This window comes from Lepidochelys kempii, chromosome 10 (genome assembly GCF_965140265.1).
Source record: "Lepidochelys kempii isolate rLepKem1 chromosome 10, rLepKem1.hap2, whole genome shotgun sequence".
Classification (NCBI taxonomy): domain Eukaryota; kingdom Metazoa; phylum Chordata; order Testudines; family Cheloniidae; genus Lepidochelys; species Lepidochelys kempii.
In genome coordinates this window covers 77,002,250-77,029,394 of record NC_133265.1, presented here as the reverse complement: position 1 = coordinate 77,029,394, position 27,145 = coordinate 77,002,250, and the positions used below count along the sequence as shown (strand labels likewise).

The 27,145-nt window shown below is 43.1% G+C and overlaps 1 protein-coding gene across 4 annotated transcripts in view; it reads left to right on the top strand.

Moving 5' to 3' along the window:
- ADAMTS17 (ADAM metallopeptidase with thrombospondin type 1 motif 17) overlaps positions 1-27,145 on the top strand; it is a 256,604-nt gene that overhangs the window by 107,471 nt on the left and 121,988 nt on the right. For all 4 annotated transcript variants that reach the window (XM_073304276.1, XM_073304275.1, XM_073304274.1 and 1 more), the window contains exons 9-10: positions 9,866-10,006; positions 11,930-12,080. In XM_073304276.1, coding sequence (XP_073160377.1) covers positions 9,866-10,006; positions 11,930-12,080 — 292 coding nt within the window. The remainder of the gene's footprint in view (positions 1-9,865; positions 10,007-11,929; positions 12,081-27,145) is intronic.

The window sequence follows — 27,145 nt, the reverse complement described above, 5'->3', positions numbered from 1 at the left end:
TTAAGAACTTTAGGGTCTGATCCAAAGCCTATTGAAGTCAGTGGGAGCCTTTCCACTGGCTTTCATGGGTTTTGGCTCAGGTTTTTAAAGAATAACAGGAATCTTTGGAAAATGTACCAGGGACAAACAAGATGTGCAGTTGCGCTCTATTAACTGTCTAGAGCAGAATGTCAACGAGCAACTTGAATAAAACAAGAGCATTTGTTTGGTATTGCTACAGGGAAAACAAACTCAAATTAATTACACTTAGAGAAATGTGGTTACATGATGAGTTGGTGGAAGAGGTGAAGAATAGAACTTTGGAGTCCTGCCTCCCACTCCCCTGCTCTGACCACTTGTACAACGCTTCACCATAGACTGTAGTATATAGAATAAGGTGTAGACTTTTGAGAGGTGTTGGTTTTGTAATAGGATGGAAAATTACATGTCTTTAATTCCTAGTTCCGATACTTTTAATGTTTGGTTCTGCAGAGCAAATGACTGTGAAATAGACAAGTTGAAGTTTTGTGATTCCCAGTGAAATTTGCTCAGTTATCATTTTTTATGACTGCCAGACCTGGGATCTAAAGGTCAAGCTGCTTCTTTCTGGGCTCATGCATCCTCGCCAGCAATAATTATTCTGTAGGCCAAACTCTGCTACCCGGTGCAACCCTATTGTCTTTAAATATTTTATTATTGGTGTCATAGAGTGCCTAGAGGCCCCGTTCAGAATCAGCACCCCATTGTGCTGCACTCTGAGCAAACTCAAGAGCTAGGACATGTATAACTGAAGGCCGAATTTCGCTCAGTATTTAGAACTTGGTTAAGCAACTGTGTGCTGATGCATGATCCGGAATTGAATCTAGCTCAGTCTCACAAAACTATGCTGGTTCTGCAATGCTAACAAGAGTAATGTGTAGCAAATGTTTACTTTTGGTAATAAATTAGCTAGATGCGACTCTGAGTACACACAAGGGGCAGAGCTGTTGAGTAATATGGTGCCATTTTAATAGTCCCTTTTCATACTGAAACCACATTTATTCTCTGTTTTAAAGAGGTTTCTGTTCATTTAAAAGTAGAACCCCCTCTGCAAAATATTTCATTGGACTGATTAACTTCTTTAATTCCCTGTGAAGTCTGAATGGCAGGTAAGATTAGTTGCTTACAAAGGAAATGCAAAATACTGAGTCAGCACTTGTACTGCTGATTAGTTATGAACACACAGCGCTTCCCCCTCTTCCCCCCCCCCAATTTATTTCTATTAAAAAGAAAGGGAGCTAGTCATTAGTGAAAAGAACCAGCATGGCATTATATTTACTACGTGTTTAGGAATAGCTCTTCCCTTTGATGTACTTGAGAACGCTTGAACTTCAGAAAATAGTGTGTGAGCATGAGGGGTAGGCCTTAGTACTTTAGGTCATTTAATCCGTTTCTCAAGTGAGTCATTGTAAGGTAGAGTAACTGCTGGGAAAAGTTTCCCAGTGCCAATTAAAACAGGCTCCAAAGGTGTCGTGGACTTGTATTCTCCTAGAAAACCAGCACTGAAAGGTTAGAAGCAGTTGCTTTTGGAGCCTTGAGGCCAGATCCCGAGCTGGTGTAAATCACCATAGCGCTACTGACTTCAGTGGAGCTCCATCGATTTACCCCACCTGAGGATCTAACCCTTTATGCCTAGAACTTGCTAAACAGTTGCTGTTTAAAATCCAGGTTTTTTCCATAAACATGTCAATTTAAAAAAAAGTGCAAAAAACCTCAAACTTTAAAGCGATCTTGGTTTTGAGTCATTCTGTGTGGGGATTTGACATATACACTGCAGAACCGAAGCTGAAATTAATTAATTTTAGCCTTTACAGTTCCCTTAGAGAAACTTCCCAAATGCAATCAGGTTTTTTTAAATACTTTAATAATAAAACCAAAGACAGGAATGTCCTAATTAGTAACTGCTACTTGTGTTTTTTGTCAAAGAAAAGATGCCATTTGCAACATATGCTAAGAATAAATAAATAAAAATTAATGAGAAAACTAAAATATATTTTGGCTAAATGGCTTCAGGTGAAACCCAGTTCTTCACACATTGTAGCAAAAAGCTGACCACATCCTGGCTTAGGCAAAGTGTTGTCGGGAAAAGAGGCTTTAGTAAACAAACGTGTCTGCCTTGACTGAAACAGCCTATTGGCTCCCAGAATATCAGTTTAAAGGATTGCTTATGCTACCATATGTTTTCCTATTTCAGGGCCAGATTTTCACCTGGAAATGATGGTCCACACTGGAGAGTTTGAGGACGAGCCCAGTGCAGTGGGAGGCCCCAGGAGGGATTCTGGCCAGCTCAATCAGAATCCCTCACTGGGAACTTCCAAGTATGCCACCTATTATAGAGTCGTGCCGTCTCCCTTCTCAAGGCACCCAGCCATTCTGCACAGTGCAGTGGTGGGCAGGGATTATCCCCACCCCCTTCTAGCTTGCTGGCCCCTACAGAGGCACTAGTAGGGAACAGTTCGTACTCTCACCCAGGCTTGGCCCAGACTCACTTGGCCCGGGCTCAAGTGCGGGGAAGGTCTCTCTCTCTCTCTCTCTCTCACACTCTCACACTCTCACACACACACAAACACCCCACCCCCCAAAGTTCCCTATAGGGTTGGGCACTATGGAGCCCTGGATTTGATTTTGCACAATATCCTGGGTACAGTTGCATGAGAACAGATTAGAGAGGGACTCTTATCTCTCTGATACGCTGCCGAAACAGGCATTCCCCTCTCTCTTTGCGGCCATGTTGCATGGTATACGCCATTCTAAATTGTCCTATTTTAGTCTTTATTTTTACTCATTAGAGTCTTCAGTTTGCTCGGCTCCCTCCAGACCCCGCCATAGGCAGGTTCCTGGCCATTATAGTGTAATGACTGGCACAGCACAAGTGAGAGTTAAACACGTCTTGCTCCCGCTTGTGTGCCGCAATATGTACAAACGTTGGTTTATGTTCCTGACCCACTGCAATCTCCTTACAGGAGAAAGGGCTTCCTTCCCCCACCTCTCCTCATTCCCTTACTGTCTAACATCCCTCAGCTTTGAGCTCGTTGCCGTCTTTTTGAGCTGGTTGGACATTTCCCAAGGGAACATTTTTTCTGTCGGAAAATGCCAGTTTGTTGAAAGCTAAATGTTTCATTAGAAACATTTCGATTTCAATGAAATTTAATTAAAAAATCCCCAACTCTAAATGGAGCATTCCCATAATGTTCTGTTCTGATCTTTTTAGAATGGCATATTTTGATTTTCTATTTCAAAACGACTTTGTTTTTATTTATATTCTACAATATAAAATTCTAAAGAGTCGGTATCAGAATGAAATGTTTCTATTGATGTGAAATTTTTTTTCCAGAATTTCATGTTGCAGGAAGCTTTGACTTTTTTTGTTTTTGTTCTGCTTTGGAATGGGGAAAAAAAAAATTCAAAATCACATGGTTTTCTGCAAAATGGAAAATTCAGTTCCTGCCCCTCTGCGTGGTCTTCCCTCACCATCAAGCCACTGTTGGCCTCACTCCACATGAGGAGCTCCAAACATGCCATCCTGCCAATGTTCCCAGAGGAGGCGAAGTTGCACATAAATGTCAAAGAGCTCCGAGCAGTCCGGCTGGTGTGTGGAGTCTTCCTGTCCCACCTGTCGGGCAAGGTACTACAAGTCCTGACAGACAACACAGCCTCAATGTTCTGCATTAACAGGCACGGGGAGCACGCTTGTCGGCTCTGTTAGGAGGCGCTCCGTCTGTGGGACTTCTGCATCAGCCACGAAATCCACCTAGAAGCTTGTCACCTTCCCGGCATGAAGAATATGCTGGCAGACCAGCTCAGCAGGGACTTTTCCTCTCACCACGAGTGGTCTCTCCACCCAGAGGTAGTCTGCATGATCTTTAAAGGTTGCGAACTCCCCCAAGTGGACCTGATCGTCACCAGACAGAACAGGAAATGCCATCGGTTTTGTTCTCGACAGGGTCTGAGCAAAGGCTCCTCGCTGACGCCTTTCTCCTGTAGTAGTCAGATATCGGAGGGAACACGTACATCAGGCTTCCACTCGGCAGGGTCCTAGCAAAGATCAAGAGAGACCAAGCACAGCTTGTCGTGATTGTCCCAGCATGGCCTCGCTAGCATTGGTTTGGCACGCTTATGAGCTTGATAACGGGCCCTCCCTGGCCCCTGCCCAACCGACAAGACCTGCTGTAACAGGAGCACAGTCGGCTCCGATACCACAATCTCAAGTTCCTCCACCTCTCGGTGTGGATGCTATGTGGCTGAACCCGGAGAAGCGGACTTGTTTTGGAAGGAGTCCAACGGGTCCTCCTGGGAAGTAGGAAGCCCTCAACCAGACTGACTTACCTGGCCAAGTGGACGAGGTTTTCCCACTGGGCATCCGAGTGTGACATCTATCCCTCGTGTTCTTCCATGCAGGCTGTCCTGGACTACCTGCTCCATTTGAGGAACCAGGGCCTGGCACACTCTTCCATTAGAGTGCATCTCGTGGCCATCTTTGCTTTTCACCTGCCGATCCAAGGACAGAGAGTGTTTTCCCATAATATGACATCAGATTCTTGAGAGGGCTCGAGGGGCTCTTCCCACATGTATGGGTCCTCTCTAGGCTCACCAGCCCACCCTTTGAGCCGCTGGGTTCCTGCTCCTTTTCCCACCTGTCATGGAAGGTCGCGTTCCTGGCGGTGGTGATGTCTGCAAGATGCGTCTCTGAAATTAAAGCCTTGACCCCAGAACTGCTATACACGGTCTTCTACAAAGACAAAGTTCAGCTGCGGCCCCACCTGGTCTTCCCGCCAAAGGTGGTATCCACCTTCCATATGAACCAGGACATCTTCCTCCCCGTGTTCTGTCCCAAACCGCACAAGACCAGTGAAGAGAGGTGTCTTCACATGCTGGACATCTGAAGGGCCTTGGCTTTTTACTTAGAACATACCAAGCCTTTCCACAGATCAACTCAGCTCTTCTTTGCTACATCAGACAGGATGAAGGGCCTTCTGGTGTCCTCACAGAGGATTTCCAATTGGATCACCTCATATATAGGGACCTGTTATGACCTGGCAGGGGTTCTGCTGCCGCCAATTATCAGAGCCTACTCAACGAGAGCTCAGGTGGCCTTCCTGGCGCACATCCCTATCCAGGACATCTGTACAGCTGCAAAGGGGTCCTCTGTTCACACGTTTACCGCTCATTATGCCATCACTCAGCAGGCCAGGGAAGCTGCTGGGTTCAGCAGCGCTGTGTTGCAATCTACACGTCCGTGAACTCCTACCCGCCTCCAGGGTACTCCTTTGGAGTCGCCTAATATGGAACGGACATGAGCAAGCACTGGAAGAAGAAAAGACAGTTACCTTTTCTGTAACTGGTGTTCTTTGAGATGTGTTGCTCGTGTCCATTCCACAACCCACCCGTCTTCCCCCCCGTTGGAGTTTCTGGCAAGAAGGAACTGAGGGTGGGGGGAGCCGGCAGCGCCCCTTATACCGCGCCATGTGGGCGCCACTCCAGCGGGCGCCAGACTGGTCCCCAAGGATGCTGCTAAGGGGAAAATTTCTGGCACCAGTGCATGTGGTGAGCACACACACCTAATCTGTGCAGAGTTACCTGTGGCCAAAACTCAGTGATTCCTTTCCAATAAGCTAGCGATGATAGACCTTTGGCCTTTGTGGCGATTTAGACTTTACCCAGGTGAACGGAACTCAGAAAGGGCCAGATTTTAATCTCAGATAAGCAGTACATGGATCAGTGTGTTTTAGACCAAAGGTTCTCAATCTTTTTTCATTTGCGACCTCCTAACAAAATGTGAATGGAGGTGCAGACCCCTTTGGAAATCTATTGTCTGTACATATAGTTGAATTCTGTTCAGTCGGTTTTCACGCTAAGTTTTTTGTGGACCTGTTAGACATAGTCTGCGCAGCCCCAGGGGTCCACGGACCACAGGTTGAGAACACTATTTTAGACAATCCAAGGAACTGGAGAGTAGATAGAGGTTTAGGGCCACAATGTTTAAATTAATAAATTTTGCTCCTAATGAGCATTTAATGATGATGGAGTAATGTATGTTTGGATTCCCACTAAGCAAGCTCTACAATGTACAGGTAACGCACCCACAAAGCAGTGCTCAGTGAAACCTAGCTTAATCATCAGCACCATACCCCAGTACACCTGATTTTTGATGCATGACTTTGAGAAGATGATTTGTGCCTGTGTAGGTCTGCAGCAGGACTCTTGCGTGGAGTCATGCTAGGCTCAGACGTTAGAAGCCTGCGCAAAGTGTCAGGGTGATTACTTCTGAGTCATGCTGGCATGCATTCCCCCCACATCTCTGAGCATGATATAAAGGATGAGAGACTGTCTCTTTTGGACTGGAGTGAACCAGGGTACTCTGAGTCCCTGGAGGGAAACTTTACGCACAGCCAAGCTTAGGTTGAGGTTTTTATGATATGTTCCTGTTTTTGACTTCTTGCCTCTGCCAAACCCTCTGAAAGGGGGAATAAGAAAGGCCAGATTCCACCATCCCAATGCCCATTGCATAGTACATTACAAACCAAAATCCACAGGTTTTCCTGAAGGGCTGAGATACTACTCAGTCTGAGTAAAGGGGTCAGAAGTGACTGTAACTTATGGTCTATGGGCTTTGCTGAGGACAGGTTTGGGATTCAGTCACATTATAACCACAATCCTGTACTAAGGGGTCACCCTCACCTTCCATGATCATCTTGAGAAGGTAGCTGCAAAGATAAAAATGAAAGCCAACCTAATCCAGAAACTAGTAGGTACAGCCTGGGGTGCATGAGCATCAGTGTTGTGAACATCTGCAATAGGACTTGTATATTCAGTAGCTGAATATTGTGCACTGGTACGGAGCAGATGCAGCCACACATGCCTTGTGGATACCCAGCTGAATACGGTGATGTGGTGCATCACAGGAACCCTTAAGTCAACTCCAGCACCATGGCAACCGGTTCTGTCTAACATCGCTCCTCTGCTAATATGCCGAACTGCTGCGACATTCCACGAAGCTTGATGAATCCAGGGAAACATGTCTTCCTATCCACCAAGACCTTGACAAACCTCCCTGCAACATCTTGAGTCCCACAAGCCTTTCTGGGAACTTTTGCTTAGCCTCATGCAATCAGGCTCTGATTAGGAGGCGGCTTGGAAAGCAGATTGGGCTAAACAAGACTTAAAAAATAAGCGCCTTGTGCTGGATCCTACACAGAAGGTTCCTGGGTTTGACCTTCCATGGTCACCTTGGTCAACTCTGAACCGAATCCGAACCAACCATGATAGATGCAGACATCTAATGTACAAATGGGAAATCAAGGACTCCCTGGCGTGTGAGTGCGGCTCCTCACGACAGACCATCAAACATATCCCCTCCCACTGCGCAATTTATAAATATGAAGGAGGCATCACTGCAATAAATTCTGCTACTCGTGATGTAGCCATCTGGCTCTGCCAGCTTGAGGTGAAATTACAGTTGCTGCTGTACACCAGCCATATGAAAGAAGAAGATTCTTGTTCTGTGAAAATCTACTGGGAATCTATTGACTTGTGACCCAGATGGACCAAAGAATGAAGGCAAACATTCAGAAAACTTGTCTTACTTTTCTAAGTCAATGTTGCAGAAGATTGCCATGTCTCTGAAGGGCTAAAGTCAACTTACCTATGCTTTTTACCTGCTTTTCTTTTATCACTTTAAATCTTCCTTTCTCATTTCCCAAGACTGCAAGTTTTGTAGGGGACAAGTTTCAGTAGAAGAATACGGCTGGCTCTGCTCTCATAGTTGGTGTTAAGATGCATTTTTATTTATTTTTTTTATAAAAGTAACATTGATAAACCATCTTGGGTGAAATCCTGGCCACCGTTGAAGTCAGTCGCAAAACTCCCATTGAGTTCAGGAGGGCATGGATTTCACCCTCTGTTTCTGAAGTTAGAATTGCTGCTAGATTGTTAAATTATTGGTGCATGTCAAACAGAATATGCTTGACGTTAACATTTTTCCTGTGTTCAAAACCCACAAAGGTTAAAAAACATGCATAACCATGAGCTTCTGATTCTAAAAATTATGCTAAGTGTAAGATTGTTAGAAATAATAACATCCCTGGAGATAAACCTAAAATAATAGACTCAGCCATGTAATTTTCACTTTAAGCTAAAAATAGCATAAATGGTGGTTTAATCTAAGCCATAATTATCAAGCTGCTGAAGCTGGTTTCGGTTCATCAGAACTGGAAATTTATGCCGCATTTAGGTTTTGAATATTTGAATCCCAAAACTGCAAAGAAGCAAAGGCAGGGGAATGAGAACTGAATATAAAAACCAATAGGCAACTCTGATTTATAGAGTAATGTTGCATATTGGGAGTCCAACATCATGATAGGAAATAAAGGCCATCTTGCTGTGTCCAGCAGGCTGGAAGCTTATATGGTAAGATGCTCTTCTCCTAAGGAATAAACTGATAATCATCTGAGATTTCAGTTATGAACTTGCAGTTGGCAATTCTGAACCTAATGCTGATGACTGCCACTTTGCCAGCAGAGTGACACTTGACATCACGTGGGGCACCATTTGCGAAAATCCGTAAACCAATTCCCATCCCATTTTAAGATGGGTTTAGGAACCAAAGGGAGGACATTAAGATTTTAAAATGTTACTTATCAAATCAGGCTGGAACTTGTTTTCTCTTCTACATTAAGTGGTTAAATGGTCTAGTAGTCTGAGCATGGGATTGGAAATCGGGATTTCTGGTGTCTGTGCATGGTTCTGCCACTGACTCATTGTGTGAACTTGAACTAGTCACTTATCCTCTCTTTTTTACAAGAGGAAAAACTCAAGCAACACTGTTAATAATACATGGCCTCACAGGTGCATGACGGGGGAAAAGTTTTTGTGAAGCCCTTTTGAGATCCTCAGGTGAACGATATTTTAATTTTTCAGTTGTGTGTGTAAATATGTGTAAATGTGCACTGTTTGTTTAGATGAACTACCATGGGCCAAATGATGCTCACATTTACATTTGGTTGGGGCAGGGTTTGTGTCTTTGTATTCATTTGTACAGCACTTAGCAAAGTGACGCCCTGATTCTGGGTGGGACGTCCAGGGGCTGCTGAAATAGAGATATTTAATAATACTGTAAATTTGGAGTAACCCCTTTTATGTCAGTAGAGTTACTTCAGATTTACACTGGCACAAGAGCAGAACTTGGTTCCATGTTTAGTAATAATTGTACTTCAGTATTCGTTGACCTTACTCAACATGGTTTTAGTTAACCTCATTCACTAGTTCTGAGCAAGTAATGCAAAGTTTTCCACAAATATTCCTTTTGATATTCTGTGCTTCAGCCAGGCTACATCCTTTTTGAGCGTTTGCTTTCCATGAACCCTTGAATGACTGAGTTTTACGGGGAAGCACATTTCAGGTTGCATGACCATTCACAGAAACCACTTTTTGCATCCGTGTGCGTAAGAATTCATCCAGATGTACTTATGGGTTCATCTAATCAGGGAACAGAAGCAGTTCCGTATAATTTCTCAGAGGTATCTCTCCACTAAAAATCACTGGTGGAATTTAGAATATTTCTATCAGACCCCATAGTGAAGTGTTTGCCATCAATCCATGGAGCAAAACAATTTTTAAAAAAATTTGCAGCTAAAATAGGTAAATTCAAGGAATTTGTGATTTGCTTATGACATCGAAGGTAAATTTGTTGGATAAATTATTAATTGTGCATTATTTGATCAGTTCTACTTTCCACTATGTTCCCCATAAGATAATCAGAGTGTCATTATCAGATGCAGTGGGAAATGACAAACCCGCAGTATGGCTTTATCTATGTGGTGGTTGTTGTTTGTTTTTTTTAACCGAACAGCATGGGGATGAGCCATGACGATGACCATTTGTCCTGCGCAGGAAGATCTCACATAATGTCTGGAGAATGGGTGAAGGGCAGGAACCCCAGTGACCTTTCTTGGTCTTCCTGCAGCCGTGACGACCTTGAAAAGTTCCTAAAGTAAGAACATGATGAACAGTGAAAGCCATGTATCTCAAAGAACCAGGATCGTATTTGAAATTCAAACACAAAGCAATGTCGGGGAGGGTGGTGTACAATCACTATATGGAAGGTTGAATCTGTCTCCTTTGTTAGTAACCTTGTCCCTGGAGCGTGCAGAGACACAGAAAACTGTTTCTTCCCAAATTTCAGCACTCTGATAGCTTCTTGAAAAGAATCCCTGTTCACTTCCACTTTAGGAATGAATCCTGCGATGACAGGACTCTGTCTGGTTGTACAGGAGGAAGTGCCCTTTAAAAAAAAAAAAAAAAAACCCACCTCCCCATTTGACAGGTTCTGCCAGCCTGCCCTGATAGAACAATTCATTTTACGGAAGCCAGAGAGAACTCATTTCCCAGGGAGTTAATTCTGTGTCATTCACTGTGAATGCCTTTTCTGCAGCATCCAGTGTTTTTAGTTTATCCTCTTTAGCAATTCAGAAAGAATTTAAGGCAAGCTGATTACTAGTTTGTAGATAATCGTTCACTGGAACAAACACAGATTGTGCTGGATCCACTTGACTATCAGAGATGCAGCCTCCATAGCGAGCAATGAGTTTTAGCAGTGATCAGAGGGAGAGGGAAAAAGAGGTTAAATAGTCTATCCAGAGAATAGGAACTCCAGTAATGTTATGTTAAAGGGACACTGTCAAGACAAAAAACAAGGGCCTGATTCTGAACTCTGAGTCTGTTATCCTGTTAGTCCCTAAACTACTTGGTCGTGACCCTTGTATACACAGTCCAGTATCTTTCGTCCCTTCCATTACTTTTAAAAAATCTTCCAAGATGCTATTGGTCACAGTTTCAGGGTTAACTGCACCTTCGACACACACCCCTGCCTTTCCACAAGGGCACCCACGGAAGGTTTCAGCCTCTAAGGCGTCACCTCTCTTGAGCGAAGATCTGCATCTCTCTCCCTCCAAACAGGGGTTTAGGGGTGCAGTCCCTCTGCACCTCACTGGTTTCCCTAGCAGCTCTGACCAGGGTCCAGAATCTGTGGTTAACCTTTCTCCATGGGCTACAACAGTGTACATCAGTTACCAACCAAAGCAAAGTGTATTAGAGAGAGAATCTACAAAAACAATAAACGAACCTACACACATGCTAAAAGCTTACCAGAGGTCACCCCTATCTCCAACATAGGGCTCTGGGGGCTGTCTGTCTTTCAAAGCCCTCAGCTGGGTTTGCGCTGGGTTACCAGTTGATATCAGATTTCAGATCAAGAACCATAACAAGTCTGGGACAGTCCAGCCATTTCTTTATACAGTCTGGGCCTTTTATCTGTGGCCTCCTGTAACAGGTAATCACCAGTCAGTGGCCCTCTCCTCAGGGCAAACTTCAAAAGGTTTGTTTTTTGCATAACCGGTATTATGGAATTTGCAATAACCACCCCCAGGACATTCTCCAGGAAACCTACTTAACGCTCACCATCACAGAGGTCTGCCTGCCTGGCATTTTACAGTATATTAAAGAGACAATCCTGGGACCAACATGGTTACAACACAACTGCACACAACATTTCCTTATAGTCATTTGAACACCTTATATTTCTCAGGTCTTGTGTCTGTCCCACTATTCACTCTCCATATTGAGAGATGCCTCTAGAAATAGCACTGCAATACCTCACCTCATGCATCTCCAGTCTTCACCTGCCCATAATAGCAACCTGACCAGAAATACCTGCTGGTCAGAATCTTTGCTTAAAAAAGGATATTCCCGGGTGGAAGTCTCTCAAAAATAAGCAATTAAAAATACCAGTCCTTTAGACAAAGGCACCATAACCTCAAGTGAAAGGGAAGGAGCCACTGTCTCTGGGCAAGTGATCTAGCAGTCCAGTTCCAAAGTTCCTCTCCTTAAAGGTGTGTGTAACTCTTGTACTCTTTAGGTCCAAGGTGAGCACCTGTTTGCTGGTAACAGACCCCCGAAGCCAGTATGCCGTGCGGCTTCCTCACAAGCTGCCAGGCATGCACTACAGCGCCGATGAACAGTGCCAGATCCTATTCGGGACCAATGCCACTTTCTGTAAGAATATGGAGGTAAGGCTTCTCCTGGGTCCCAAGGGCACAAGGGTGGGTAATGGAAGCAAAGCTGTCAATTGAGAATAAAAAGATTCCGTACCTCCAACTGAAATACACAGTGGGATTTTCAACAGTGGTCAGCATCAGCCTAACCTGCTCTGGTTGAAATCCACAGTAAAACTCCCATTGACCCAGGTGAAAGAACAGAGTTAGGCCAACGCTGAGCACTTTTGAAAAACCCACCCACGCTGATAAAGCTAAAATGCTAGATCCAAGTCCTGAGGTCCTTATTGAGTTTGTATTCAGTTTTCATTTGAGCAAAACTCCCACGGAAGTCAGAGTGCCAAAATACTGAGCAAGAGGCTGTTCTCATTATATTTCCGGCCCATCTGGAATTGGGATGTAGCAGAAGTCTCACAAGTGAGCCTCTTCCCACAAGACTTCTCAGCTCTGCAGACTAGAGAGGTTTAGATCATTTGGATTAACATTGGGACTTTTGGGTTCAAACCCTGACTCCAAACTATTTAAGGGCCACTGGTAGGAGCTACCTCTGACTGTAATGTGAAGCAATATTCATGTATGAACCAACTGACCAACCAGGAGGAGCTCTGTTCTTGTGCTGTATCTGCTGGGGAGGCTGTGTGACCCAGTAGCTAGCAGATGGGACTGGGAGTCAGGATTCCTGAGTTCTGTTCTCAGCTCTGCCACTAACTCTCTGTATCATCATGAGCAAGACACTTAACCTAGCTGCACCCTTCCTTCCCCTATTCTAGGATTATGATTGCACATATATGGCTATGAGCTAGGATAGCTACAGATGGAAAGTGCTAAGCATTGTTATCAAATAGATTATTTTATCATCCAAACCATTTGGTGGCATTTTACCCTACATTATGTTCTACAAAGTCCTAGTTTAGATGGCAAGAGTGACTCATGCTTTACCTTCTTATAACTAGGCAATATTTAAAAAAAATGTTTCTTTTGGTAAATCATTTCACCCTCTCCCTCCCCTGTCCTGTCCCCTCCACCTCTAAAAATTTCTGGCACTTTAATCATATTATAAAAAAGAAAATAATAATCAATTATAACTAAAGTTTCCAAATGAATAAAGCTGTCGAACACATGCAAGTGCTGGGAAAGAACTCAGAGTTTCACATTTGCTGTTTTGTTTACTTTGGATCTGGCAACTAAGTAACACAGAACATGAAAACAATGAGAAACAAATCTGGGTAGGTTGTGTTTTTTGGATCAGCCAGGGAAATGCAGGCCATCCGGACTACTGGACTGGAAGCAAGCTTTCGAAATGTGTATCCTTAAAGAGTACCCCAGGAAGATTCAGGTACCACCAAATGAACAAATACTATGCTGCTTACCCAGCTTTTGGTAGATATTTGCTAAGTGCATTGTTGCAGAAAAGAACTGTCATTCCTGGAGGTTTCACCCCCACTAGGAAGTACCATTTTACTGCTAAGTAGTCTGCATTTCTCATGCTGAAATAGCATATCCAGAAATACAGTGTTCTTGAAACTCCTCATTCAGAGTATGTTTGTCAGTGTACCAAACCAGTCGGCAGTATTCTCTGTTAGGCACAGTTAGCAGGTGTGTTGGTCCTTTGGGATCTTTACTAGTCTTAGTGTTTGAAATCTTTAGAAAAGAAGAAAAGAAACCTTAATACATATTTGGAAGGACTTTAGAGTAGAATAATTTCTGCTGAGAAGCCTATACAAGCTTTGGCTGAATAAAGGACGCTGCTTAATTATGTATATGTATGTATTTCTGATCACGAATGTAGGATGGGAGTGCTTCAGAGTTCAGTGTTGACGTTCTGTGAAAATATGTGCCATTAACTTTACACCTCATTAAACCATGGTCATATTTGCATGCTGTTCAGCTGCTGTGAGTTGGTGTTTGCCTGCAGTGAAACAAAGTTCGTTATAGGAAATGGTCAGCTTTCATTTTTAAATCCTGGAAGGTTTTGTTGCCTTCACCTTTGTATTTCTCGTGCCTCATCAACAGAATGCTTGTACTGTACGTCTCTAAGCTGTCTGCGGAAATATGAACCAAAAAAAATTGGCACCAGTCGTTGGCATTAGTTATAGAAATTATTGGCAAACATAGCTGTCTCCTCTTCTAGCCAATAGTAATGTGGTATTTTTAATTCAATAAAGTATTATTAAAAAATCCAAATGTACAAGGTAATAAACATATGACGGTAAATATTTGTTACAAAAAGGAAACAAACTTCAGGAAATTAGCCTGCTCAATCTTTTTATGACTACACGTGTCTTCTGTCTCCATTCCTGTTTAATAAAGAGAGCTGTATTATGACATTTCAGAAAGAGATAGCTGAGCTCCATAATTATGCTGGGCAAACTAGAGGACCTACATTCAAAAATGCCCTATGCTCGGGTAAATTTCCAGAGGACAATAGATGAATCCAGAATCTAACCATCTTGAGGAAAGGCTGCAAAATCTTCCTGTTTGATAAAGCTTTGTGCATGAGAGTCATTCCGGTATTATAGTAAAGAGTAACAATAGAAGTCACAATAATAGCTAGATAGAGCCATAGAACATTCCACCCCACCTGTATCGCCTTGATTTGTCCCCCTTCCCTTCCTCCCCCCCCAAAATGCCTTCCAAACTCTATCGTACTGGGGCAGCAGAAGTAATGTGACTCCCAAGCCCTGCCACCAACCCAAGCTGCACTGACCAGGGAGGCCAAAATGAAACTCCACTCAAAATAGATCTTCCTGCTGCAATTGTCCTGTTCCTGCATGTGCGCTTTGTTCAGCAGTGAAACAGTGAACTAAGCTTACAGTCCTGTGCTGCCATCATTAGCCTTCAGACTCAATGGCCCATTAAAATAAAATGTAGCTGCTCACCATTCTTTAATAGCTGTTGTTTCTGCTGTCTGCAGACTTTGGCAGTCAGCATGGCATCAGTTTGAATTTTTAAAATTTTTCTTTGGTAACCATGTGTGTTAAAGGCTTGGGTGAAGATTTTCAGAGAAGTTGGGCACCTGTCTCCCTTAGGCACACTTGATAATCTCAGTCTTAATTTGTTGTTCTAATGAAGGATTCTGGCGTGCAAACTGGCAGTCTCTAGAAATAAGAATGTTTGCCAAACCACCATGAACTGTGTTCTGAGCTCTCCTCAGAAATCACAGCTCAAAAATGAAGGATCGTGAGGTAGCCACTTTGGGTATGTCCACACAGCAGAAATAGACACAAGGCAGCATGTCTCAGAGCCTGGGTCAACTGACTTCGGCTTGCGCAGCTGAGCTAAAAATAGCAGAGCAGATGTTCCCGCTTAAGCCACAGCCTGGGGCCAAGAGACTCCCCTCTCTCTGGGTTTCAGAGCCTGGGTTATAGCCTGTGACCGAATGTCTACACTACTATTTTGAGCCCGCACCGCAAGCCTGAGTCAGCTGATTTGAACTCTGAGACTCACTGCTGCAGCTCTTGCTTTCCCCATGTAGACGTACCCTTCATGGCTACGTCTGGGTTACATACTTCCAATCCATTTGCAAATGCCGGGAGAGTTCTGGGGATGTCTGTTTACCTGGTGCTCTCCATTAACTCTTCTTTCTGAAAACTCTGAACATCGTCAGCGTATACACTGCACAGAATCGGGTGATAGATTTGTCCAGGGTCGCAGGGTGAAATCCTAACTCTACAGAAGTCAATGGGAGCTTTGCTGTTGACTTCAACAGGGCCAGGATTTCACCCCATATGTTTTCAGGAGGTAATAACAGAATAATCCCTAATTAGCCCCAGCAAGGCTGGGTTCTGACATATATCAAATCTGGTTCAGGAATTTGTCATGTCCCCGGGACTGATTCTCATTTCACTTACATTGGTGTAAATCAGAAGCAACTCAGTTGAAGTTAATGGAATTACACTGCTGTAAACCTAGTGTGAGATCAGAATCAAACCCTTGTTTATAGCATAGTGCTGTTTGATGGAAGGACATGTGGCCCATCTAGAGTCTGGTTTGGTAATGCTTGTTTTATAGGAATAAAGCTACTGTCATATTACCAAACACCGAACTGATTGAGTGAGAAGAAAAGGAGTACTTGTGGCACCTTAGAGACTAACCAATTTATTTGAGCATAAGCTTTTTTTTTCTTTTCTTTTTTTTTTGAGCATAAGTGTTGCATCTGATGAAGTGAGCTGTAGCTCACGAAAGCTTATGCTCAAATAAATTGGTTAGTCTCTAAGGTGCCACACGTCCTCCTTTTCTTTTTGCGAATACAGACTAACACGGCTGTTCCTCTGAAACCTGTCATGATTGAGTGAGTGAGTGTTTGAAAGGTGGGCCTGTGGGGATGACACTGTTGCCCTGAAAATCCATGAGATACAGACAGCATGATGTGCAATAGGAGGTAAATAGGAGTCCTCCTTTTAAAACTCATTGTATCGTCCATCCAGGCATTGGTGCCTTGCAATATTGTGTTCTGGACACTTACATCCAGGTTTTGCAAGGCATTTGACAGTCTGCTCTGACTGACTGCCATTTCCCAGATCCGCTACCAGGCTTGTAAGTCTAGTATCATGGGTAGAAGGCCCTGTGCAGAAGACCAGCAAAAAGCATAGGTGCTACTCAAATCCCTCATAAATTGTCAATATAGGACTTAAATAGTGAATAGGCCTTGGGCGTTTTTCTTTATTATGCTGTCCACAAAATGGAAGGCACGAAGCCTTCATGGCTACATCTCTCACAGCTGAGATAAAGTTTCTGCACCAGAAACACACAGGAACACATTGTTCACAAACTCATGTGAAAATACACTTGTGTGTTTAATCATGAGCGCTGGGTTTATTTTTCAAGCTGGCATGCCTACTAACAGAGGCTTTGGGGCTGACATTATATTTATGGAAAAAATGTGATTTGTATCTCTTGTATCCAGTGTTTGGCTTTCCGTTTTGTATGCCTTTTGGCTTATTTATTATTAACGCATTTTTGCGGGTTTTTACATAACCATTATCTTTCAGTATTGTTTTGAGTCAGAACTGTGCTTAGACTAAAATGGCATGTAGAGATTAACATTGCTACAAAGAGATTTTCTGCTTAACAAGGGATGCTGTTAACTCAAATGTAGCCCAGATCTGAGATTTTGAGTAAACAAGCTTTTAGAATATCTGAGACCAGTAGGAATGCTGCCATCATTTTCCTTAAATTGCAGTTGCTTTTAAACAAATAAACTTCCTCTGTAGCATCCACAGTCAAAACATTGCAGCACTGAGAACCGAAGAATGAAAATGACTGTAAGCAAAAATGAAACTGACTAGCCTGTTTCCATTGTCAAGCTGTCCAAAATGGAAAAAAAAAAGTAAAGGAAGAGCACAAATAGTGTCAGTAAGTTGGATCTTAAAAATCCTTTCAGCTTTCATATTCAAAGGCTTGTTGGGAAACATAGGTATGCAAATTTGTGTGACATCAGTGGGACTATTTGTGGTCCTGATCCTGTGAAGAGATCTATGGGATTGAACCCCCTGAGCCCCACTAAATCAGTGGGGCTCTGTGTGATTGCAGAGTGTGCCTGAGCAGAGTCAATTGCAAGATCAAGACCCAAATACTACGGTATGTGGTGAGTACCGATAAAAATGCATACTAAGATTGTAAGCCAATTGAATCTCTGCAATAGGAGGATACAGATCAGCCTCTGTATAGGCTGGGACTGTGTCTACAGATGTGTTTGTAAAATACATAAATACTGTGGGTGTGGTATAAATTAGAATAGTAGTAATAATAACAATTAATAATAGCACTGCAGTAAAGGATGGGGTTGGTTTTGTTAAAACATGCAGGCTACATGCTTGGCAGTTGTAAGGTAAAATAAGATGATTTTCTTTTTTAAAAGTAAAGTTAATAATTTACCTAATTGCTCTGCTATACTTTTATAGTTTTCCTAATGTGAGTTGTTAAAAGTGCAACTCTTTTCATTTTGCCTGTTTTATATGAAACAGAAGCTTCCTATTTCACTGCTTCTGTACATTGCAAGGCAGACCATTTTTTCTCTTTCTTTTCGGTGGAAATAATATTTTATTAAAAAAAAAAGCGAGAGAGAAGCAGAATGCCTGACTGCATTGCACAACCCAGTTTACAATTACTGGAATGCTTCAGAAATTTTTGTACGTGTTTCATTTTGGAAGTCTGTCAAAACGCATTCTGGTGCAGTGGTTTTAAAATATATATATGGGGGCGAGGGGGAACCAAAATCAAATTCTAAAAATACAATGTGTCAATTTAAGAATATAAAAATAATAAACTCTTTAAAATAATAGAGGCGCATATTAAGAACCAAGCGCTCGAGCATTTGAAAAGCCTTCGTTTTCTTATTAAGACATAAGGTAAGGGTGTTGGGGTGGGGGAGAGAATTAGTGTAGCCTTGTGATGTGGCAGCTACAGCTGAAGTCTGAACTTCAACTAAATTAGCCAAAATGCTATTGAATGTCAGCCTGCAAACACAGTATAACAAGCCTGCTCTCAGACCTCTCCCATCAGCCTCTGGGTACTTCCCATCTGCAAAAGACTTCAAGAGAAAACTCCCATAATCTTCCCAACCACATCTGAACACTGTGTATATGTATCTATATTTATTTTTACTATGCGTTTTCTCATTTCCCATGGCCAAGAAACTTGATCTGTGACTTCACTCTTTTAACTTCCCAGCTTTTAAAGGATGTTTGACAGACAATTTTTTTTTTAAAGAGGCAAAGTGTACACACTCTATACTGAACACGGAGCCGAAATGGTTTTAGAGTCCAATATTGCAAGGTTCTGGGTGCCCAAAACTTCCATTGAAACCTATGGGAGATGAAGTCTCTGGGTGTCTTGCAAGATTGGGGCGATAGGCTTTGTGTCAGGGTTGCAAAAGCAGCATTAAAGTGGGAGCCCGTCAGGTTGGCTGTGGGAGCCTACCTACTGGCCTTTGAACAGACTGTGCCATGGGCAGGTTTATTCTGCACAGGATATGGGCTCCTGAGTTAGCAGATATAAAAGCATAGCCCATGCCTCTGACCCTGCCCTAGAATGCCTGTGCTGTGGCTCTGGCCACAGAGAACCTGCAGAGTGTGGCTTTTGGAGGACTGTGACATAATAGTTGTGGGACTGATAACCCTTCTTTCAGTCATGGCATAGAGGGTATGTGCTTATAGACTGGACTGTTCTCATGGACTGCAAATATCTATCCTAGTACAACCATTATAGTTTTGACACTGGTCAATTATCTGCAGCCCCTTTAACACACACACAATCTGTGGAATAACACAGAAATCATCCACCATTTCATTCAGTGAATCACTCTGTTCCTCAGTTTTGCTCCTCTGGATTCTGAGCTGGTAAAGATATGGACATGATTGCTTTAGAGACACAAAGTGGGTGAGGTAACATGTTATTCCTCTCTAAAGAAATCATGGCAGTATCTTTCCGTGTCCTCTCACTTAAGACATTGAAAACTAGGTTTGACAAAGCACAAGAACATGTATGGTGTGAAAATAATTCTGCATTGGCAGGGAGATGGATGAGGTGGTCCTTTTCATTTTTAATGCCTATGGTTCTATGAATCCTGAGTGCTTCTGTGAGATGTGATCTAAGTCACAGAAAAGATCAGTTGCAGGTCCAGGCTTCCTAGCCATAAAATTAGTTTACAGTCTCATTAATACTATCTTCCTGTGTTTTGATTTTGTTACATTCATCTCTGTCATATAAGAAATAGAATAGAATTAGCTCCTTGCAATAAAATAGTATATATCCTTTGTACTCCTGAAAACACAACCCTCCTTTAGCTAGCCCTTCCGTTATGGATTTCCATGTCAAGTCTTCACCATCATCTGCATGTGTCTGTCTTTTGTATCTTGTAGTGTGTCTTGTGGTAGAACTTTAACTCCTTGAAACAGGGACCATGGCCAAGATTTTAAAAAATAAGTGAGTTTGAATGCTGCAGGTTTTCAGTCCCTGACCTATTGCTGACTGATCTTCAGAAAGTGCTGAGCCCCCTCATAAAAACCAGGCCCCTTTAAGGTGTTTCAGAGTGGGCACCCAAAATCACTAGTCACTTCTGAAAATCTTAACCATGTATGTCTTTTATGTGGTATAGATGGACAAGCGCAGTTCTCTATAAATACTGCTCATCAGGGGCCCAATCATGCAACCTTTGCACATACAAGTAGTTTTGACTCACATGGGTGGACTTGCATCCGATGAAGTGAGTTGTAGCGTTACCTGGGGGCAGGGGGGGTGGAATCTCCTTCCTTAGAAGTTTTTAAGGTCAGGCTTGACAAAGCCCTGGCTGGGATGATTTAGTTGGGGATTTGCCCTGCTTTGAGCAGGGGGTTGGACTAGATGCCCTCCTGAGGTCTCTTCCAACCCTGATATTCTATGATTTAAATAAATTTGTTAGTCTCTAAGGTGCCACGAGTCCTCCTTTTCTTTTTATGGGTGAACTTAGGTACATCTACACTGCAAAAAAAAGACTCTTCGCAGTGAGTCTCAGAGCCCGGCCCAACTGGCTTGGGCTCGTAGGGCTCACGCTATGAGTCTTAAAATAGCAGTGTAGACGTTCCTGCTTGGACTGGAGCTCAGGTGAGAAGGTTAGCCTGTTACAGTTACGTCTTAGTCTACTAGAAGCACATTATATTTACTTTGTTTTATTTGTAACCTGTTCTTAGGTTTGCTCAACGTCGCCTCAATTTTTACCTTTGTTAAGCAACGAATAGTTGTTTTTACTATAAATAGAGTACAACTGCATTGTTCTATGTGAGCTGCTACTCAGATGACTCAAACAACCTGGAGTGTGTGCACTATTCCCTTGGGAGTAGTGAGCCTGGCAATTACTGGGAGTGTCCAGTGACTAGGGCAGGACAATACAGGAGGATGCTTCTGAGGAGTGTGTGCCTGCCAGGCAAAGTAGAGGCTGGCAGAGCCCTGAGCAGAGTGCTTGAGTGGCTGAAGGGCAGTCAGGGTCAGTGAGCTGACTCTCAGCTACTGCACAAAAGACTCCCTCTCACTGAGGCGGAGGCGTCGCTCGGCAACTCTCTGTCCTGGACGCCCCGAGAAAGGGTCGCACAGCTGTGTGGAGACCTTTGGGATGCCGGAACTACAGTTGCTAAGATGTTGTTATGATGAAGAGCCCTGGGCTGCTCTTGCTGACCTGTAGAATTACTGCTATTAAAAAGTGACTTGATTGAAGATGAAAGCTAGTTTCATTCATATCTTGGGATCGGTACTTACAATAGCCAAATTACAACATGTAATTACTGTTCTAAGACCTGGTGGATTTTTTTGGTCTTTTCTTTCTAAAAGAAAGAGCAGCTCTGATGGGAAGGGTTTTTATTCTTCAGTTTTGGTTATTGGGAACAGAAAAGCTCTTGGTATCACTCCATGTATCCATGGAGCCCAGTATATTTCATGTGACATCCACATGTTGCTAGCCAGATAAATACATGTAAAGTCATCTAATGCAGAAGACTGAGCTCAGATACACGTCATGTTTGCAGCATTTGTTTTGTTACATTTTCCCTGATAAAGAGCATTAAAAAAAGTCTAGGAAACAACTTTGTTGAATTCAGGCATTTCTGCAGCTGAAATGATAGCACTGGAAAGCAGTTAACTCGTGGATTATTTCTTCTTGAACTAAATTAATCCCTTGAATTTGGTACACTTTCTGAATGTTTGGTGATTCTCCACTCGCTCACGCAGGTGTAAATCAAGCTGTAACTCCATTGAAATCAATGGAGTTACAGTGGTGTAAAACTAGTCTGAGAGGAGAATCAGCTGTAGACTTGGTTATCAGAGCCGGGCACTTTATACGCTAAAAGGACAGCGTGTGGGTGTACTTCGAAATGTACTGGAGACATAGATAATCGTTAAATAGTGAAAATTACAATGTTTCTTTAAGACTTTTTCTGGTGACATCTCAGAGAGATTCTGTGATTGCTGTTCATCAAGTGGGATGCATGTCCTCTTTGTGATTCACTTTCATACGTCTGGAAATCCTGCCTTTCTAGCTCAGAATAAAAGGGGTCCATTCTTTCTCGTTCACTACTAAAGATCTCAAATGAGTGAGCCTTCAGAGTTTGGCGTTCAGAGTCTTGATGAAATACAAACTCGGCAGGAATCTATCGTTCCTGCGGTGCTGAACAGGATCACATGCGGCTCTTCCTCAGCCTTTGCTCATCACTTCTGGAATAACCCCTTTCATTTGTAATTTTTGCTCCACTTGCCCTATATTGGAACTTCCACTGACCGCTTTTCAATATCCGCTCCATGGAATTACTCTGAGAGAGCCACTGCGGTGCTTATCCCACCTTCGCCGTTGACAGCCCACTCAGGCCTAGATTTTCAAAAGTGGCCTCCAATTTTGGGTGCTTCTACTTTTGGGTGTCTAGCTCTTGGGTATCCTGTAGTTTTCAGTGCTGTTAAGTACCTCCAGCTCTAACTAATATCAACGGCAGGTGCAGACCCTTGATGCCTTCTATTACCCGTCCGTAGGTGGTGGTGATTAGCCCCTCCCCGCCCCGCAAATTAGAAGCTGTGGTAGAAAATTTGGGACTTCACTTCTCTGCACCTGTTTTCTCACCTGTAAAATGGGGAGGTGAATTCCTACCTGTCTGCTGTGCTGAGAGGCTTAGAGAAAGTATGTACAATACCTTGTAAATTGCTATGCAAGTAGTAAGTGTTTTATTACAGTATTGTTTTGTATTTAATTGGTGTTAACTGGAATTTTGAACATGGGCACAGCTTACAGTTAACTATTTGCCAAGCCAAAACTGGGAGAAAGTTAAAGTGCTGTGATTCTCCATTGAAAACTAAAGTATTTAATAGCAGTTCTCCCTGTCTACTTTATATAGTTTTCTCTTGTTCCCCTTCCTTAAGGCTATTTACTCTTTCTTACTCCTTCCCCATAATCCCCTCTCTGTGATGACAGAATCAGTTTCATGGTGTTTAACTCTGAGGGCAGAAATAAGAGGTTGCTGGTTCCAGTGTGCAGCAGGCAGCTGGAGCTAATTAGTTCTCTAGAGAATGGAATCCTTCCTTTCTTTCCTAATCCAGGAAAATGCAGAAAGTTTAGCGATTTCCACAGGATTATTTCTGAGCGGCAAGAAGAACCACATGGACTGTTATTACATCACAGATTTGGAAATTACTTCATGTTATTAGGGGCCAAATCCTGGGAGGTCTGAGTGCTTCCTGTCAGGTACTGGGTACATTGATATTCTGTGCTGACTAATGGGAGTGGCCTACACAAGGTAACCTCTCTCTTCAGAATTGGCCCGCACTATGAAAGAGATGGAGAATCAAGTCTGAGTAGGGGGGAACCACATGAAGCCTTCTATGTGGATCTTATGAGAGCTGTCTCCATTCTTACCTTGAAGTCCAGGAAGGATGGTTTTATGGTTTAAAGCCCTAAACTGGGCACACGGGAGATCTAGATGCAATTTCCCCCTCTGCCACCTTTGGCAAGTCATTTAATCCCTCTGCGCCTTCGTTCCCTATCTGTAAAGTGAGGATAATACTTCCTTTATCCACCCTTTGTCAGTTTTGATAGGACAGGGGCTGTCTCATACTAAGTGTATGTACAGCACCTGGCATAATGAGGCTCCAGTCTCAGTTGGGTACCACTCTAACACCTGTAATAATAAATGTAATTCTCTTGTGGCTGGACCACCTCCTCAGGCTTGATGCTTCCTAACAGTGTGTCACATGCACATTCTTTGACTATAGTTTCTAGTGCTATGCAATGCTGTGGATTTTCTCATCCCACTTGAGTTTTTGAGAGATTTAATTTTTTCCCCAACCTGTAGTGAGTCGAAAAAGTTGAAATCTCAAAAATGTTCATGAATTTATAATCCAATTTTTTTTTCCAGATTGGGTCAACTGAAATGTTGCCTTTCGGTCACTTTGATATGTTTCATTTTTATTTCAGCCTTTTTTAAAAAATTCCTTATTTTTTTTGGGTAAACTACGTAACATTTCAAAACGAAAAGATGTTTTGTCAGTTTCAAAACTACTTTGTCAAATTTTTTGAATGAGGAAACTGACCCTTTCATAGAATCATAGAATCATAGAATATCAGGGTTGGAAGGGACCCCAGAAGGTCATCTAGTCCAACCCCCTGCTCAAAGCAGGACCAATTCCCAGTTAAATCATCCCAGCCAGAGCTTTGTCAAGCCTGACCTTAAAAACCTCTAAGGAAGGAGATTCTACCACCTCCCTAGGTAACGCATTCCAGTGTTTCACCACCCTCTTAGTGAAAAAGTTTTTCCTAATATCCAATCTAAACCTCCCCCACTGCAACTTGAGACCATTACTCCTCGTTCTGTCATCTGCTACCATTGAGAACAGTCTAGAGCCATCCTCTTTGGAACCCCCTTTCAGGTAGTTGAAAGCAGCTATCAAATCCCCCCTCATTCTTCTCTTCTGCAGGCTAAACAAGCCCAGCTCCCTCAGCCTCTCCTCATAACTCATGTGTTCCAGTCCCCTAATCATTTTTGTTGCCCTTCGCTGGACTCTCTCCAATTTATCCACATCCTTCTTGAAGTGTGGGGCCCAAAACTGGACACAGTACTCCAGATGAGGCCTCACCAATGTCGAATAGAGGGGAACGATCACATCCCTCGATCTGCTCGCTATGCCCCTACTTATACATCCCAAAATGCCATTGGCCTTCTTGGCAACAAGGGCACACTGCTGACTCATATCCAGCTTCTCATCCACTGTCACCCCTAGGTCCTTTTCCACAGAACTGCTGCCTAGCCATTCGGTCCCTAGTCTGTAGCTGTGCATTGGGTTCTTCCGTCCTAAGTGCAGGACCCTGCACTTATCCTTATTGAACCTCATCAGATTTCTTTTGGCCCAATCCTCCAATTTGTCTAGGTCCTTCTGTATCCTATCCCTCCCCTCCAGCGTATCTACCACTTCTCCCAGTTTAGTATCATCCGCAAATTTGCTGAGAGTGCAATCCACACCATCCTCCAGATCATTTATGAAGATATTGAACAAAACCGGCCCCAGGACCGACCCTTGGGGTACTCCACTTGATACCGGCTGCCAACTAGACATGGAGCCATTGATCACTACCCGTTGAGCCCGACAATCTAGCCAGCTTTCTACCCACCTTGTAGTGCATTCATCCAGCCCATACTTCCTTAACTTGCTGACAAGAATACTGTGGGAGACCATGTCAAAAGCTTTGCTAAAGTCAAGAAACTGTTTCTGTGAACAGTTTTGGTTTTGACAATTTGACATTTTCAAATGAAAAAATAATTGTGTTAGAAAATTCCCAACCGCTTGAATAGTTTCCTATTCAGAGAGGAGACTGCACATCACGGACAGACCTGCTTTCCAGTGCCAAATGCTGAAATTACAATTTAACTTTAGTATAGCAATTTTCATGGCCTACATTGTACAGCAATCTGTGCTCTAAATTGTCACTCAAATATACAAACAATTTTTCTGTCAAGTCCAGCCATTTCTCATTTGAATAGTCCCCAGCAACACTGAATGCTAATGACTTTTTAATGGAGATTTTTTGTTTGGGATTATATTTTAGCTGAAGAGGGTATCTGATCTCTTTTGAACATGATAAAGCACCACAGCTGATGGTTTAATCTTTGTCTGAGTGTCTTTATGGCATAGACACATGGGATTTTAAGATTTGTGATGGTGTGGCAATAGGACACAGAGCTGCAGTGTAGTTACTGTGTGTTTCTTCTATAGCTCTTTCCTGAAGTATGCTTTGCATTTATTATTAGGAGTCAAAAATAAGGCTTCTATAAAAATCCTGTTTTCCATCCCTCAATTGTGAAATTTCAGGAAGGTTGATGTTAGAGGTTTTTTTCAGAGTATTTTTCTATGTAAGCATATGTGTCTGATTTGTGAATATTTGTGCCAGTCCTATCCATGAATTGTATTTTGGTATCGTCACTGCAACAAATTCTGCCCACACACACATACCTGTTTGGGGTTAGCTATGTCCAACGATCCCCCAGCTCATGGTACATCACTGGACGTGTTAGCTGAGTTTATTGCCTACCACATCTTCTGAACTCTGGATGAATTCTGGCTGGCAACTCAATTCATATGTACGGCTGCTAGATTTCTCTGACTTTCTGTTCTTTCCCCTGTCCATGTGCGCAATTGTACATCTAAGAGCAGGATTTAGCGCTGTGTAATTTACATAGACTGTATGATCCAATGGCTGGAAATGAAATTAGGCAAATGCAAGACTAGAAATAAAGCACAATTTTTTAATAGTGAGCATAATTAACCATTGGAAGAGTTTAGCTGGGGATGTGGTGGATTAGCCATCACATGAAATCTTTAAAATCAAGACTGGATGTCTTTCCAAAAGATACACTGTTGCTCAACTAGAAGGTATGGTCTTGATGCATGAATCACTGGATGAAGTTCTCTGGCCTGTGTTTTGCAATCTAGATGAACGTAATGATCCCTTCCGGCCTTAAAAATCTGTGAGACTATGAGTACGTCTACACTGCACATCACTTGCATCAGCATGTAGGATATGTGTCCAGGCTTTGGAGCGGAGCCCGGAGCTGGAGCGCGGAGCAGCTCCGGAGCAGTGGAGCTGCAGGTTTTTGCCTGGAGCTGGAGCGGAGCCGGAGCACAGCTCCAAAGCCCTGGTACATGTAGCTACACGCCACAGTGAAAAGCAGGCTGCATTGACATGGCGGTATGTAGCTATGAGTGTCAGTGTAAGGCTTTAGCTGTGGGGCGGTTGCGGGGAAAGGCTCTGGCAGCAGCTGCTAGAGCCATTTCCCACTGCTTCTGTCGCCAGAGCCTTTCCCTGTGGTGGGGAAAGATGCCAGCAGTAGAGAGGCAGCAGAATACTACGCAGCTAAAAATAGCAGTGTAAACAGGCAAGGCCCTGCTTGGGGGTGTAGAGAGCCGTATAGGGTGCATGCCCACAGGGTTCAGGCATGTCTTTACTTGCCCAAGCAGTGCCTCACTGTCTGCACTGCTGTGCTTGTTAGTTGAGCAGTGAATGTACTCTGCACGCTGCCAAAAGAAGTGTGCCATGTAGATGTACCTTTATGTATAGTGAGCTACCCAGGCTTGGA